The sequence below is a fragment of the Trachypithecus francoisi genome, unplaced genomic scaffold, assembly GCF_009764315.1.
Source record: "Trachypithecus francoisi isolate TF-2019V2 unplaced genomic scaffold, Tfra_2.0 Lachesis_group12, whole genome shotgun sequence".
Classification (NCBI taxonomy): Eukaryota; Metazoa; Chordata; class Mammalia; order Primates; family Cercopithecidae; genus Trachypithecus; species Trachypithecus francoisi.
This window is the reverse complement of record NW_022681457.1, coordinates 111,876,504-111,893,762: the sequence shown is the minus strand read 5'-3', so window position 1 is coordinate 111,893,762 and position 17,259 is coordinate 111,876,504. Positions and strand designations below refer to the sequence as shown.

The 17,259-nt window shown below is 50.7% G+C and overlaps 1 protein-coding gene and 1 pseudogene across 5 annotated transcripts in view; both read right to left on the bottom strand.

Annotated features, from left to right (window-relative positions):
* Positions 1-2,322: 2,322 nt before the first annotated feature.
* The window catches only part of DHRS3 (dehydrogenase/reductase 3), a 53,993-nt gene continuing 39,056 nt past the window's right edge, over positions 2,323-17,259 (bottom strand). For 3 of the 5 annotated variants that reach the window (XM_033228293.1, XM_033228294.1, XM_033228298.1), the window contains exons 2-6: positions 15,589-15,732; positions 14,346-14,465; positions 13,773-14,011; positions 7,449-7,574; positions 2,323-2,839 (exon numbers count right to left, since the gene is read on the bottom strand). In XM_033228293.1, the coding sequence (XP_033084184.1) occupies positions 2,755-2,839; positions 7,449-7,574; positions 13,773-14,011; positions 14,346-14,465; positions 15,589-15,732 (714 nt within the window). In that variant the 3' untranslated portion in view covers positions 2,323-2,754. Of the gene's footprint in view, positions 2,840-7,448; positions 7,575-13,772; positions 14,012-14,345; positions 14,466-15,588; positions 15,734-17,259 lie in introns of all 5 variants that reach the window. The other 2 variants (XM_033228297.1, XM_033228295.1) reach the window with 2 other exon arrangements.
* On the bottom strand, positions 4,363-4,464 carry LOC117094090 (annotated as a pseudogene).

Here is a 17,259-nt window from a genome sequence, read left to right as displayed (position 1 = left end):
ACCTGAGCAAGGGTTTCCCCTGCTGAGTGTCTTCTCACTTATGGAATAGGCTTCGTAATACCACTTTTCAAAAGCTTAGTGTGGGCCGGGTGCAGTGGCTCACACCTGTACTCCCAGCTTTCCTTTGGGAAGCCAAGGCAGAAGGATTGCTTGAGCCAGGAATTCCAGACTAGCCTGGGCAACATAGTGAGACCCTATCGTTACAAAAAGTGAATAAGTGAGCCAGGTGTGGTGGCGCATGCCTGTAGTCTCAGCTACTAAGGAGGCTGAGATGAGAGAACTCCTTGAGCCTGGGAGGTGGAGGCTGCAGTGGCCATGATCGCGCCACTAAACTCCAGCCTGGGCAACAGAGTGAGATCCTAAACAAGTGTGGCGTGAGGTAAACACTGACAGTTGCCTCATTAGGGCTCTCCTTAGCACCTTCTGTGCCCTCCCAAAAGTCACTATGTCCTTGGGCTTGCAGTTGGAAGCCATCCATCTGCTTCCCTCTGTCCTCAACCTATATTTTAATTTTTGCTCATGATGTCTTCTTCTCTGGTGTGGCAGCCTGGTTCAGAACTAGGGACTGCGCCTCCACGCAGGATTGTATTTCCTGCTATGTTAATAGCAGGCTCCACCACGTGACCTGGTCTGGCCAATGAAAGGTGAGCACAAGTGACAGTGTTGTTTCCAGCCAGAAAACTCAAGAGCCAGTGCACAGTTCACCAGGTATGTCTACCCTGTGTCACAAGACATCCTCCCTGAGGCCCCCTGGTCAGCTTGAGTTTCAGAGCGAAGATGACACAGAGCACACCTGTAGCTATTCTGGAAGGACAAGTAGCAATAATAAGGCAGAAACCTTCATTGTTGGAAGCCACTGACACTGGGGCGTCACATTCTGGCTGCTCCACATCACGGCTGTTGGAAGTCTCCAGAGCAGTCTTGGAGTTGTGTTTTTTTGGTCTTCAGCTGCTGCCAAGTGGCATGGATAATGAGCAGTTAAAACGTTATGCCTGGGGACTACCCTCCATTCTAGGTATTCAATCAAGAGTGGCTACAGGCCAGGCGTGGTAGCTCACACCAGTAATTCCAGCACTTTGGGAGGCTGAGGGAGGAGGATTGCTTGAGCCTAGGAGTTCAAGACCAGCCTGGACAACAGAGCAAGACCCCTGTCTCTACGAAAAGGAAAAAGAAAACAGTTGGGCGTGGTGGCGTGCACCTGCAGTCCCAGCTACTCTGGAGGCTGAGGTAGAGGATTGTTTGAGCCCGGGAGGTTGAGGCTGCAGTGAGCCATGATTGTGCCACTCCTCTCCACACTCCAGCCTGGGAGACAGAGCAAAATCCCATGTCGAAAAAAAGAAAAAAGAAAAAAAGCATGGCTATAATTATGACTTGGCATTTCTGCACATAGACCAGATTGATGATCACCTGAGCTGTGTTTAATATTCTCTAAGTTGGGAGGGTTCAGCCTGAGGTTTACATGTGGGTTAAGACTTTATGTGACTCTTGGGAAAGCTCCTCGGTTGAGTCAGAGGGCTGTGACCTCCTTCACCTCCCGGAGACCTCGCCTGTTCCCCTCCTGCCACCCTGGCATCCACCTGCGAGAGCTGTATGAATAGAGGCTAGTTGATATGAAACGACATGGCCCACTCTCTTCCCCACTGTCCAAGGTGAGGTTTACTAAGCTTGTGGCAGCAGGAAGCGTGCACTCCGGGGGAAGCAGGGGGCATCTCTACTAGGTCATTTTGGCCGTGACTTTGCCCCCATTGATGGAACCTGTGCCAGTCTCTTCTGCTACTCCAGACCTCCCCCTGCCCCTGTGATCAAATGGGACTCAGTCTGTAGCACCCCTCCGCACTGCCCTGATGGTGAGAAGTTGTCACTGTGTTTCCGGTGACCTACGATCCTTTCCTAACCAGATTATTGGCTTCTTGTACTGGTGGTCTTCTCAGCAACATTCCCCTATCTGCACCACACACACTCTAGGTAGACAGTGGGTGCTCCATAAAGATCAGTTTTGCTCTCCTGAGTTGATGGCCTGGGGGCTGGTGGTGCCATGGCAGGACAGAGGGCATCTCTAGCTGTGGTCAGCTCTCTGCAGACTGGTTCATATAGGTCACAGCAGGGAGAAAAAGCAGCCTCAATCCATGGCTGCTGGGAGGGGCCTGGCGGAGCAGGCCCCTCCGTAGGCCTGGGCTACACTCTCTCTCCTGATTTCGGCCACCTTCTCTCCACCCTTGGCAGCTGGGGACCTTGAACAGACCAATTCTCTCTCAAAGGATGGAGTTTTATGGTTGGGACTGGCTCCCTCCTAACTGCCCACCAAAGATTTGAACAAAGGAATTCACAAAAGCCATCTCTCTTTATTTTTCATTCTTGCCGTTCAACCAGTTTGCGCAAGCTGAGGATGAGTGGGGTTTGGAACGGGAGGCAGAGCATCTGGGGACAGACCCACCTGGAAATGGTCTATGCACACTGCTGAGGCTGGTGAGACTTGAGAAGCAATTGAACAATAAACTCTACAGAACTGGAAATGTACAAAAGTGTCAAGGTGGCTGCTGGCTGGTTTCCTGCCTCCCCGTGGGGGTCAGTTACACCCATCAGTCCTGTGCAAAGGTCCTGGGACTGGCCCAGGGGCAGCCAGATTCTTCGCCGGGGACGGGAGCTGTCCTGCTCACCCAGCAGAAGCGTGTCAATGGACAGGCGCTCGGGTGTGTGCCCAGGTGCTGCGGCCCCCAAACTCCGTGACTCCTCAAGCGTATCTTCATCCTGTCTCTATGTCCGCCCTTTGAAAGTGTTCATACAGGTGTAGGTTCCTGAGAATTTGTGGATCTCCTCAAGTGCAGCCTGTGGGAGTATGCTGGAGTGGGAGGAAGGAAAGAAAATAGCGATGGTCAGCGACGGTCAGTGGGGCAGGATCCAGGGGCTCGGTCGCTGGTGGCCATGTGAGATGGGGCAGCAGAGGGCTGGTTCCTAAAAGTACTCCCCACCCCTCCAAGCCACACACCAGTTTCTCCCCAAACCCCCACCCTCCCCAGGGGAAGAGCTTTCAAGTAAGCGGATAAGCAGCTGTTAAAGAGGCAGCGGGAGGCTGGGCACGGTGGCTCATGCCTGTAATCCAAGCACTTTGGGAGGCCAAGGCGGGCAGATCGCTTGAGCCCAGCAATTCAAGACCAGCCTGGGCAACATGGTGAAACCCTGTCTCTACAAAAATATACAAAAATTAGCTGGGTATGGTGGCATGTGCCTATAGTCCTAGCTACTGGGGAGGCTGAGGTGGGAGGATGGCTTGAACCCAAGAGGTGGAGGTTGAAGTGAGCTGAGATTGTACTGCTGCATTCCAGCCTGGGTGGCAGAGCCAGACCCTGTCTCAAAAATTCTTTTCAGGCCGGGCGTTGTAGCTCACGCCTGTAATCCCAGTACTTTGGGAGGCCAAGGTGGGTAGATCACCTCAGGAGTTCGAGAACAGCCTGGCCAACATGGCAAAACCCCATCTCTACTAAAAATACAAAAAGCCGGGCATGGTGGCGGGCACCTGTAATTCCAGCTACTCGGGAGACTGAGGCAGGAGAATTGCTTGACATGGGAGGCGGAGGTTGCAGTGAGCAGAGATCGTGCCATTGCACTCCAGCCTGGGCGACAAGAGTAAAACTCTGTCACACACACACACGCACACACACACACACAAATTCTTTTTAAAATATATGTTTTAAAAAGGCAGAGAGTGGGTGGTAAGAGCATTTTTTTTTTAATTTAAATTTTTTATCTTTTTCCTAGATTCTGAAACAGAGTTCATTTTTTATTTTTAATTTTTGTGGGTACATAGTAGGTATAAATATTTATGGGGTACATGAAATGCTTTGACACAGACACGCAAGTGTATATAATTACATCAACGTAAATGGGGTATCCATCACCTCAAGCATTTATCTGTTGTGTTACAAACAATCCGACTATACTTTTAGTTATTTTTATGTTTATTTATTTATTTATTTTTGAGACAGTCTCACTCTGTCGCCCAGGCTAGAGTGCAGTGGCACGATCTGGGCTCACTGCAACCTCTGCCTCCTGGGTTCAAGTGATTTTCCTGCCTCAGCCTCCTGAGCAGCTGGAATTACAGGCATGCGCCACCATGCCCGCCTAATTTCTGTATTTTTAGTAGAGACAGGGTTTTGTCACGTTGGCCAGGCTGGTTTTGAACTCCTGACCTCAGGTGCTTCGCCCACCTCGGCCTCCCAAAGTGCTGGGATTTTAGGTGTGAGCCACTGCGCCTAGCCCTCTTAGTTATTTTTAAATGTACAAGTAAATTACTATTAACTATAGTCACCCTGTTGTGCTATCAAAGACTTGTTCTTATTCGGTCTATTTTTTGTACCCATTAAAAACAAATGGTGGTTAGATGCCACTAAGTAGGTGACAATGGCTTAACCTGTGTGTGTTCCTTGTCAAGGGGAGTGCTGACCTTCTCTCTCTTCATACACACACACTTTCAAAACCAAGCTCTTAGCATCCTGGTGGCCACAGGCAGCTCAGAGATTCACCAATCCCAACTGCCCTCGATTCCACAAAGATGATCGTGTGGATCTGAGGAATCAGGTTCAATTTGGGTGTCACATCCTCCGGGGAAGCGTCCTGGGCTCACCCTCAGGCTTCTCCTCGTGCAACCGGGAGCCCCGGCGCATCCCCAGCAAGCCCTGGTGTAGTCCTTGCCCGTTTACTTGTCAAGCCTGTGGGGGCTTCATGGCGGGTATTTTATCTCTGATCCCCCTTGCATGGGCCCGGCACAGAGAGGGCCCTCAGGCTGTCTGGTGACTCAAACCGAAGGGTCCTGGCCCACTCTAAGTACAAGATGAAAAAGGTTCACTTCTAGCTGGAGCAATCTGGAAGGCTTCCTGGGGGTGGTGGCATTAGAGTTGAGCCTTGCTTTCTCCTGGGGAAGGTGAGGAGGGATGCAGTTCAGAGAATGGTGAGGCGGGTGGCTCCTCCTTCCTGTTGAAAAGTAGTTGTGGGGAAGGTTGGAAAATAAGGCTGAGGGCTTACTGTGGAGAGGGCTGAGGTTTTCTAGACCAACTTTTCTCTAGAAAGCTCTGGAAGGCTTCTAAGAAGCTCCCCTGAGGTGGAGGGTGGCAGCCTGGCCTCAGTGAGGACCTGAGCCCCTGATCAACTAGGGGCTCCTAGAGACGGCCGAGGAGCATCTCAGACCCAAGGTCAGGATGGACTGAGGGAGGCCGACGCATGGACTGGATGCCCCTGGGTGCCCCCTTTCCTGTGCCTCTGAAAGAGCTTTGAGTTTGGGGAACAGAGGGCTAATCAGGCTTGCCCCTCGGTTTCGAGGTTTCTGTGCCTGAGTGTGTTGGAGCAGCCTCTCAGCTGGGACTCGCCATGTCCCAGCAGCCAGGGCAGAAGTTGGCTTTCCTGGGAGTACATGTCGCATGAGAGCAGGGGCCAGCCTGGCACTTGGGGGCTTCCATTCCTGAAAAGGCCTTCCAGGTCAGAAGGGTTCAGTTATGTGGGGGCCAGAGCCCCAGGGGAGCCAAGAGCTCATGGTCACCTGTGGCTCCAGGGACAAGGATCTCCTGCCGTACTAAGAGGCCCAAGAAAACTGAGTGTGGGACTGGGATGGGAAGGGTTTGCTGTACAAAGTCTGGAAAGTTCTAGGGGAATAGGACTAGGCTGCCAGGCAAATTCTGGAGGAGTCTCTCCTTTATAAAGCCTACCTCCCCAAAGTGCTCTGCCCTGCTACATCCCACCTGACTGGTACTAAGACGCTTCTGTGAATTCTGAGCCCTTGGCATCAAGATCCCCGTGTTCCCTCTAGCAGTAAACTTCCTGAGGGTAGGGGCTATGTCCAATAGGCTCTAGAACAATGATTCTCAAAGTGAGGTCCAGGAACCCTTGGGGGTACCCGAGATCTCTTCAGGGGTCTGTGAGGTCAAATTGCTTTTCTTTTTTTTTTGAGACGGAGTTTCATTCTTGTTGCCCAGGCTGGAGTGCAGTGGCGCGATCTCGGCTCACTGCAACCTCCGCCTCCTGGGTTCAAGCGATTTTCCTGCCTCAGCCTCCCAAGTAGCTGAGATTACAGGCACACACCACCACCCCCAGCTAATTTTTTTGTATTTTTAGTACAGACAGGGTTTCTTCATGTTGGTCAGGCTGGTCTCGAACTCCCAACCTCAGGTGATCTGCCCGCCTCGGCCTCCCAAAGTACTGGGATTACAGGCGTGAGCCACCATGCCTGGCCAAATTGTTTCTGTAATAATACTAAGATGTTATTTGTCTTTTCACTTTAATTCTCTTAGTGAATGGTAGAATTTTCCAGAGGCTATGTGACACAAGATAGCACAACAAATTGAAATCAGATGCACATATTAGAATCCAATTGTCTTCAATTAAGCCAAACAAAGAGATTTGCAAAGATGTAAAACAATGCCACTCCTGACTACGTTTATTTTGTTTTAGAATACATAACTAGTTGTCATAAAAATATATTTATATTAATGTAATGGGTTCGTTATGGCTATTTATAAATGAATAAATATTATAAACAAATGTATACATCTTAAAACATTTTTCTGGCTTTTAGTATCTTTTTTTTTTTTTTTTTTTTTTTTTTTTTGAGACGGAGTCTCGCTCTGTCGCCCAGGCTGGAGTGCAGTGGCCGGATCTCAGCTCACTGCAAGCTCCACCTCCTGGGTTTACGCCATTCTCCTGCCTCAGCCTCCCGAGTAGCTGGGACTACAGGCGCCCGCCACCTCGCCCGGCTAGTTTTCTGTATTTTTAGTAGAGACGGGGTTTCACCGTGTTAGCCAGGATGGTCTGGATCTCCTGACCTCGTGATCCGCCGTCTCGGCCTCCCAAGTGCTGGGATTACAGGCTTGAGCCACCGCGCCCGGCCCATTTTTTTTTTTTTGAGATGGAGTCTAGCTCTGTCGCCCAGGCTGGAGTGCAGTGGTGCGCAGGCTGGAGTGCAGTGGCGCGATCTCGGCTCACTGCAAGCTCCGCCTCCCGGGTTCACGCCATTCTCCTGCCTGAGACTTCCGAGTAGCTGGGACTACAGGCGCCCGCCACCATGCCCCCAGTTAATTTCTTTTTGTATTTTTAGTAGAGATGGGGTTTCACCATTTTAGCCAGTATGGTCTCTATCTCCTGACCTCATGATCCACCTGCCTTGGCCTCCCAAAGTGCTGGGATTACAGGCGTGAGCCACCGTGCCCAGCCCTGGCTTTTAATTTCTAGTATAGTAAATAGTGATAGCTACAACTCACATTAACAAAAGCTCTTTGGGTTCCTCCATACTTTTTAAAACTCTAAGGGGCCCTGTGACTAACAAGTTTGAGAACTGCTGCCGCATGGTAAGTACAGCACATCAACGGCAAATGTGCCACCACTCCTCATGCTCATGCCCACGGCAGACATGACTAATCGATCACATGTGTACTGACCCAGAGCTTTCTCTCCCAGCCCCATACCTTTTTAAGATAACGAGGGCATGCATCGTCCATGGGAGGAGGAGGAGGGCCTGGTTGAGCTGCACAGCTTCCACTGTCCTCCTGGCCACTGTCTCCGGCTTCAGTGGGGGAAAGAGGTTGGGAAACCTGAACACAGGAAGAGACACAGTGGGTTTCTCCTGGAGAGGCATGTGCTTAGCTGAAAGCCTCTATGAGGCTGACATGTCTGGATCACCCTTTGGCCTTTCCTGTCTGAGAGACTCGAGGTCTGCTTGGAGTACTCCCTCTACCCCACACTCATCCAGGTGCCACATTGCCTCACTCCTCCAGGTGCACAGGGGTCTCTTCTTGAGTCAAGGACTTCTAGCCCACCCACCGGGGACTCATTCTCCCAAGCCCTCCAAGGGCTCCCAGTGCCCTAGGGCTTGGCCTCTCCACGGCCTGCACAATCCGGGCCCTGGCTGTCCTTCTCAGTCCTTTTTCCTACACTCTGCTCCTGCAGGACAGGCCCATCTCTGTTCTTGTCACATCACACTCTGGGATCAGGGCTTTTTGCCAGCTCTCTCGATGGCCTGGCTCTCTCCTCCCAGCTCCTCCTTTGGGAGACATCTCAGGCCAGTCCACCCAAAGCAACCTCCGATCTCGTCCCCTGCTAATTTCCTTGACTGCATTCACCCCACCTAGGAAGGCCTTGCTTGTTGGGGTGTTTCCTTGTTGGTGGCCTGTCTCCCCCATCAGACTATTGAGTTCCATGAGGGTGGAGGCCTGGTCGGTCCTATTCCCCTGCAACCCCAACACCTAGCGCAGCGTCTGATACATAGCAGGAGCTCGGTAGATACTTGAAGGACTGAACACGCTGACAACTTGCTGCTTCCCAAATGTGTCCTGCTCATTCTGTCTGGAGGCAGGGGCTCAGCTAGCGATGGCTTCGGCTCAGCTTGCTGGTTCACTAACTCATTCATTGATTCAAACATTTGCACGGTGCTTTCCACGGGATCTCAAAATGAATGAATGAATGATTGCATAGCAAACATCAGGGGCCTCTCATGACTATTTAGAAGCATCTGACCCTAGACCCAAACAATGATGATGTTGCCTAACTGCCAGACTCAAGCACAAATTATTCTCCTGATTTACAGATAAGGAAACTGAGGCTCTATGGAGTCAGTAGGGCGTTAAGGATTGAAACTACGCCAATGCTCTATCACCTTTGCTCACTGCTCTTCCTGCCCCTGCTGGATCTTTAGGTGCAGGGCTCATGTTGCTGGCTCTGACCCCAATCCCACAAAGAGCTTGTGATCCGCTCTGGCACCAGGAAGATTAAGGGTGATGAATCACCTGGGTTTGATGTCATTCCTGAGCAACAGGCAGTCCTTGGACTCCCAGCAGGGGCTTGGCCTCAGAGGGCACATGGATCTTACTCCCTGCTTTGTCAACATGATGGTGATTCTTTTTTTATTTTTTATTTTTGAGTCCAGGGTCTCACTTTGGTGCCCAGGCTGGAGTGCAGTGACGCGATCACAGCTCACTGCAGCCTCGACCTCCCTGGGCTCAAGTGATCCTCCTGTCTCAGCCACCCGAGTAGCTGGGACTACAGGTACACACACCATGCCCAGATAATTTTTATATTTTTTTGTAGAGATGGGGTTTTGCCATGTTGCCCAGGCTGGCAACTCCTGGGCTGAAGTAATTCCCCTGCCTCAGCCTCCCAGAGCACTGGGATTACTGGTATGAACCCAGCTACCACGCTTGGCCATGATGGTGATTCTGAGGCCCACAGTCCTGTGGTCAAGAGGGGCCAGTCTCTGCAGTTCTGCAGAGATGAACGTGTTGAGGCAGCTCACTGATACTGGAGTCCTACAGGTGTCGTGGGCAGTCTGGATTCTCTGGCTTCCACCTGTGGCCTGTCCTGTCTCTTGGGAAAGGGAAGGCAGGATGGACAGACCAAAGTCCATGGGCTTGAGGGGAATCCTTCTTGGTAAGACCACTGCCAGGGAAGCCGACAGAGGAGGCCTCAAGCACGTCTGTGCACAGGATTTTCTCCTTCCTCTCCATGGTGGGTGGAATGGGGACACGGGGAACTGGCACAGCTCTTAACTCCCATGGAAGCAGTGCAAATTTGTGGAAGAAGCATGCTCAGCTAGCCAGTTCCAAGCTGTGTGGACTTAAGCAGGTAACTCTGCTTCTCTGAGCCTCAGTTCCCTCATCTGTAAAATGGGAATAAAAGCTGTCTTGCAGGGTTGCTGTGAGGGCCAAATGCAGCAGTAGTTGTAAAGTGTTTAGTGGCTCCAGATGGTTCTATGGCTGGAACATCAAAGAGGCTCAATTGGCCAGGCGCGGTGGCTCATGCATGTAATCCCAGCACTTTGGGAGGATGAGGCAGGTGGATCACTTGAGGCCAGGAGTTAGAGACCAGCCTGGGCAACATGGCGAAACACTGTCTCTACTAAAAATACAAAAATTAGCCAGGCATGGAGGCAGGTGCCCGTAATCCCAGCTACTCGAGAGGCTGAGACACAAGAATTGCTTGAACCTGGGAGGCGGAAGTTGCAGTGAGCCAAGATCACACCACTGCACTCCAGTCTGGGAGACACAGCAAGACTTCATCTCAAAAAAAAAAAAAAAAAAGAAAAGAAAAATGAAAAAAGAAAAGAAAAGAAAAAAAGAGGCTCAATAAATAGCAATTTATAAACAACAACATCCACTGACATGGCCAGTCTTGCTGGGAAAATCATCCATTTTGTCCTAAACATGTCTTCACATTTAACCCATTTAACCCTGGGAAGCTGCTAAGCATGGTTGTAGGAGGAAACCAATGCTTTCATCCATTTGTTATTCTTTTAGGAAATGGGAGTTGGTTAGGTACCCATCTTCCTTGTACTACTCTTCTGGCCGAGCCCTTGGGGGCTTCCCTGTACAACCATATATCGCTAAGATTAACCTAGTGCTCGCTACTTGCCAGGCACGGCCAGATGATTCACACACGGGAGCTCATCTAACCCATGAAAAGGGGATACTATTATTATTATTGTTGTTATTCATTTTTGAGATGGAGTCTTGCTCTGTCACCCAGGCTGGAGTGCAATGGCGCAATCTCAGCTCACTGCAACCTCCACCTCCCAGGTTCAAGCGATTCTCCTGCCTCAGCCTCCTGAGTAGCTGGGATTACAGGCACCCACCACCATGCCTGGCTAAGTTTTGTATTTTTAGTAGAGACAGGGTTTCACCATGTTGGCCAGGCTGGTTTTGAACTCCTGACCTCAGGTGACCTGCCCGCCTTGGCCTCCCAAAGTGCTGGGATTACAGGCGTGAGCCACCGTGCCCGGCTGGAGATATTATTATTATGAATCTCTTTTTAGAGGTGAGGAAACTGAAGCAGAGAAAAGTCAAGTAACTTGGCCAAGGTCACACAGAGCTGGGATTTGACCCCAAGCACTTTGGGTTCACACCCTGAAAAAATGTGGCAGGAAAACCTTGAATTTCCTTCTTAAAGTGATAGAAAGGAAACTATGCTAGAAGGTGAAATAGACACACAAACTTGATGTCTGCAATGTCCTGCTTGTTCCTGTGCTCAGGACACCCAGTTAGAACTGCAGACTGCTGGCTGGGTGCGGTGGCTCATGCCTGTAATCCCAGCACTTTGGGAGGCTGAGGCGGACAAATCACGAGGTCAGGAGGTCGCGACTATCCTGGCTAACACAGTGAAACACTGTCTCCACTAAAAATACAAAAAATTAGCTGGGCGTGGTGGCGGGCGCCTATAGTCTCAGCTACTTGGGAGGCTGAGGCAGGAGAATGGCGTGAACCTGGGAGGCGGAGTTTGCAGTGAGCCAAGATCACGCCACTGCACTCCAGACTGGGCAACAGAGCAAGACTCCATCTCAAAAAAAAAAAAAAAAAGGCAAAAAAAAAAAACACTGCAGACTGCCACTGATGCACTACATATTTATTGAGCACCTTCTGTATACTCAGATGAAAAGAAACCAAACCAAAACCCATGGTGGGGAAAAGCCAACAGGAAACATTAGTAGCCATTAGTCCAGACTCCTCAAAACTCAGAATTGATGATAATTTGCATGCAAACCAGGTGGTCTGCTAGGAAAATTAATAACATGCATTTATGAAGATGTTTATTGTTAGTAAAAATAATAAAAGCAGCAGCTCCTTATTGAGCATCTAGTATCTGGGCTTTGCACTAGATGTGTTACATGTATTATTTCTAATTCCCTGGGCTCAAGCAATCCTCCTGCCTCAGCCTCCCAAAGTGCTGGGATTACAGTCATGAGCCACCAAGCCCAGTACTTTTGATTCTCGACAACCAACACCGCACTGTCCCTATTAATAGTAACTAAGACGGAATGAGTGATTCCCACGTGGCATGCACTACACTAAATGGTCTCATTGAATTCTCATCATGACCCTTCGATGTCATCCTCATTTTTGGAAGCAGCGGAAGTGTATAATTCAGAAGGTGAAGCACTGTACGCCGGATTGCAAAAAACCAGGGAGAATAGTATTTGAGTAATTCCTGGTTTTCATTCATCGATGACCTCATGCCCCTACATGACTGCACATCATTAAAGCACCGTTTATTGGGTACTTAAAATGTACCACATACGGTGTTCCCTGCCAGATTCCATTTTGTCCTCACCGCAGAACTTATGACGGAGACATTCACATCACCCCATCTTACAGATCAGCCAGAGCAGTAACTAATGGAACCCAATGTCACACAGTGCATCACAGCTATGAGGGAGTCACCACCCCAGGTGTCATGAGCTCTAGACCAGTGGCCCCCATTCCCCTTGACTTAACTGGTCTGGAAGAGGAGTGGTGGGACCTCCCTACTGCTTATTTTAAATTAAGCTATGACCAGGCATGGTGGCTCATGCCTGTCATCCCAGCACTTTGGGAGGCCGAGGCGGACGGATCACCTGAGTTCGGGAGTTTGAGACCAGCCTGGCCAACACAGTGAAACCCATCTCTATTAAAAATACAACAATTAGCTAGGTGTGAGCGTATGCCTGTAATCCTAGCTACCCGGGAGGCTGAAGCAGGAGAATCACTTGAACCCAGGAGGTGCAGGTTGCAGTGAGCCGAGATCGCGCCACTGCACTCCAGCCTGGGTGACAGACTGAGGCTCCGTCTCAAAATAAATAAATAAATAAATAAACAAACAAACAAATAAATTGAGCTATAATTTGCATACAACAAAAGGTATAAATCTTAATCAGACAGTTTAACTTTCACGTATTTAATGACTGCTGAGATCAAGAAGAGAGAACATTTCTGAAAGTCTTGACAGTTCCCTCGGCCTCCCTCCCAGGTTATACCCCCAGCCCTCCAGGGGAAGCCACGGTCTGACTTCCATCACCCTAACCCAGTTTTGCCTGTTTTGGAACTTCACACAGGTGGAACCAGGCAGAATACACCCTATGTCTCCAGCTCCCTTCACCCCGCACGATGGCTGTGGAGGTGCATCTCCCTCTTTTGATCTTTGGGCACATCCCGCTGCCTGTAGCTCTGGTAGTTTCATACAAGCTCCCTGAACCAAGCAGCAGGACCCTCCCCATTGTGGCATAACTGCTTTGCAGACCGAGAACCAGGTAAGACAGCGTCAAGCAGAGGGAAGAGGCTCCTTGGTGACTTTATGGTTTGAGACAGGGTCTCACTCTGTCTCCCAGGCTGGAGTGCAGTCGCACAATCACAGCTCACTTGCAGCCTCAACTTCCTGGGCTCAAGCAATCGATCCTCCCACCTCAGCCTCCCAAATAGCTGGGTGTGCCCACCATGCTCAGCTAATTTTTTCTTGTTTGTAGACACAGGGTTTCTCCATGTTTCCCGGGCTGGTCTCAAACTGCTGGGCTTAAGCGATCCGCCTGCCTTGGCCTCCCGAAGTAATAAGATTATAGGTATGAGCCACCATGCCTAGCCTGATTTTTCTTTTTTTTTTTTTTTGAGACAGAGTCTCGCTCAGTTGCCCAGTCTGGAGTGCAGTGGCATGATCTCGGCTCACTGCAAGCTCCACCTTCCAGGTTCATGCCATTCTCCTGCCTCAGCCTCCCAAGTAGCTGGGACTACAGGCGCCCGCCACCACGCCCAGCTAATCTTTTGCATTTTTAATAGAGACGGGGTTTCACCTTGTTAGCCAGGATGGCCTCCATCTTCTGACATCATGATCCGCCCGCCTTGGCCTCCCAAAGTGCTAGGATTACAGGCGTGAGCCACCGCGCCCGGCCCTAGCCTAATTTTATATCAGAGCTCTTTCTGCAGGCGGCTGACTGAACACGGCTTGGGGAAGTGGGTGAGAAGGCTGGTTCCGAGGTGGGTCCCCTGCTCACTGACCTGACTCTCATGCCCTGGAACATCTCGGTGCTGGTGTGGAAGGGCAGCACTGTGGTGGCGCTGACTCCCGGACAGTCCAGCAGCCCCAGGGTCAGGCTCTCCATGAAGGCGAAGGCTGACGCTTTGGATGTGCAGTAGTCGATGGCGCCGGGGATGGCAGACAGTGCCAGCACGGAGTTGAGGCACACGATGTGGCCGTTCTGAAGCTCCAGCATACGCGGCAGGAAGGCCTTGGTGGTCTGAGGGCGGATGCAGTGTCAGGGTGGAGCAGCTGCAGCTCTGACAACCCCTCCACCTTTCTTTCGGGGAGAACAGCCCACCCTGGACACACACGATGCTCTAGTACCCGAGCTTTCCTGCGAGGGAGAGGGTGAGGGCTCCCGGCCCCGGGACAATGAGTGCATTTCACAAAGTCTGATGCGTCCTGGAGCTGGTCATTCGTCTTGTCTGGCCACCTCGTTCGTGGACATCCCTGCTGGCCTGAGCCCAAGCCCTGGCAAGCATCCCCTCCCCTCCATCCTGCCTGGGCTCCCTGCACACGGGGAGCTGGCTCTGGCCTAGGACAGCCCTTACCCAGAACTGGCCCAGGGTGTTGATGTGTTGGGACTTGAGGAGGGCATCGTCATCACTGTCCATCAGGCTCTTCCCGTGGACCACGGCGGCATTGTTCACCAGGATGGTGATGTCACCCACCTGCAGGCGAGAGGGGGCCACAGGGCCATGAGGGCAGCCAGCCCAGGGCCAACAATATATGTTTTTTGTTTGTTTGTTTGTTTGTTTTTGAGATGGAGTCTCACTCTGTTGTCCAGGCTGGAGTGCAGTGGCGCCATCTCGGCTCACTGCCAACTCTGCCTCCTGGGTTCAAGCGATTCTCCTGCCTCTGCCTCCCAAATAGCCAGGATTACAGGCTCCTGCCACCGTGCCTGACTAATTTTTATATTTTTAGTAGAGACGGGATTTCACCATGTTGGCCAGGCTAGTCTTGATCTTCTGACCTCAAGTGATCCGTCTGCCTCAGTTTCCCAAAATGCTGGGATTGCAGGTGTGAGCCACCACACCTGGCCCAGTATACTTTTTAAAAGGGATATGGCCTACTCCTAAGTGAACGAGTAATTTCTGAGTCCATTTATGATCAATCAATTGATGTGTTATTTACAAGTTTTTCTTAGATATTCCTTCCTGCAGGCTACTTCCTGCCAGCCCAGTTCCAGTTATCCTGCATACACAGAGGCCCAGCAGCCACCTGGCCCCACCACCACCAGCCACAGGGCCTGGAGAAGAGAACTGCCTCTCTGAGCACCAGTCTTATTTGTGAGATGGGGCTACTGCCACACCAGGACTGTTCTGAGGAGGAGAAATAATTTATTGCACACACTGTACCTGGCACATAGCATATTTATAATAAATGAGGTTACTGTGACATAAAAACAGTTAACATTACCATGTACCAAACACTCAGGGTGGGTTTCCCTCTCTTGGAGTTCACTGATATATTTAGTCTAAACAGATGACTGGAGTCAGGAGAAGGATTTTCCCAGAGGCCAATGGGACATTTGCCCTGCCACAGTCCTGGAGAGAAATCCACACGGTCTACATTTCCAAGGGAACAACAGATGATTACGCCTGTTACGTAATCAACCCTAATCCCTGTCTATGTAACTAGGGCCAGCTTCATGGGAGAGTGCCCAAAGGTGCCCTGGACAAAGCCATTCTGCCATAATCAGAGCTCTCTTCCAGGCCACATGAGAATGTTCTCTTTGCCCGGAATTAGCCTGTGGTCAGCTGTGTTAGGAACAGACCCTCCCAGGCTACAGACCTTCTCTCGGACAGCCTTGGCCGTCTGGTACACCTCCTCCCGGTTGCCCACATCGCAGATGAAGTAATGGCACTCAGTGCCCATCTGCCGGATCTCCTCCGTCGTCTCCTTCAGGCATTTCTCAGTCCGGCCCCAGAGAACAATCTGGAAGAAGAGAATAACAATGCAGAACAAATGGTCATTAAGCAAGCCACAGGGATGCAACAATTGCCACCAGAAATTCAGTATTTAAAGTGATTTGTCTTGAAACGACTGGCCTCCCTGGTTCCACCCAAAGATAAAGACTACAACATAGATTAATAATATAACTTTTGGCTTTTTCTGAGGCAGGATCTCGTTCTCAGGCTACAGCACAGTAGTGCGATCATATCTCACAGCAGCCTCAAACTTCTGGGCTCAAGAGATCCTCCCACTTCAGCCTCCAGAGTGGCTGGGACCACAGGTGCATGCTATCATACCTGGCTAATTTTTTTTTTTTAATTTTGTAGAGTAGGGGTATTCTTATATTGCCCAGGCTGGCCTTGAACTCCTGGGTTCAAGCAATCCTCCCACCTCGGCCTCTCAAGTGCTAGGAATTACATGTGCGAGCCACTGCCCCCAGCCAACAATACAACTTTTTAAAGGCATATGATCTACTCTTAAGTGAACCAGTAGTTTCTGAGCCCACTTCTGATTAGTCTATTGATGTGTATTTAGGAAGTTTTCCTTGTATATTACTTTCAACAGGCCGCCTCCTACCAGCCCAGTTCATTTCCTGCAAATGTAGAGGCAATAAGCAGAGCTCTTTGTGCAAAATGTTCCAGAATGCTCTCCATTAGGAATCAGCTGGCTTCACCAATTAGGTCTAGAGCCAGGATTATTAACACCAGCTGGTAGTATAGACAGGACCATTCCAGCCTCAAGGTTCACAGGAGCTAAGCCGAGCCTCCCATCTAGCTGCAGTCCCTCCCCTAAGGAAGTTCTGGAAGGGCAGTGACAAGGCTGCCACTGAGAAGGAAGCATGGTCTCACCCGGCAGGTAATAAACATGGACTCATTATGCCAGAAGGTGACCTTGGCAGGACCACTGAGGTTTGGGCAAATTTATGAAAGGCCAGCCCATAAAAGGCTCAGAAGAGAAGCCTGGCTAATTCTTTTTTTTTTTTTTTTTTTTTTTTTTGGGACGGAGTCTCGCTCTGTCGCCCAGGCTGGAGTGCAGTGGCCGGATCTCAGCTCACTGCAAGTTCTGCCTCCTGGGTTCACGCCATTCTCCTGCCTCAGCCTTCCGAGTAGCTGGGACTACAGGCACCTGCCACCTCGCCTGGCTAGTTTTTTGTATTTTTTAGTGGAGACGGGGTTTCACCGTGTTAGCCAGGATGGTCTCGATTTCCTGACCTCGTGATCCGCCCGTCTCGGCCTCCCAAAGTGCTGGGATTACCTGGCTAATTCTTAACGTTGACCTAACGGAGGAGGACACACCTCCCCAGGATGTGTCACTGGGGCCAGTGAGGCCTCTGTTGGTAAAAGGGCCTGGAGTCGGATGACAGGAGGACCAAGAGCCCTAAGAACCAGTTTCACCAGCACAGAGGGAGGAAGGCAGGGGGCTGAACACCACCCAGAGGACAGAAGCAGCGACAGGAAGAGCCGAAAGGGTTCTTGGGAATTCGTCCGGTGGGTTTCTATTTTTGTTTCT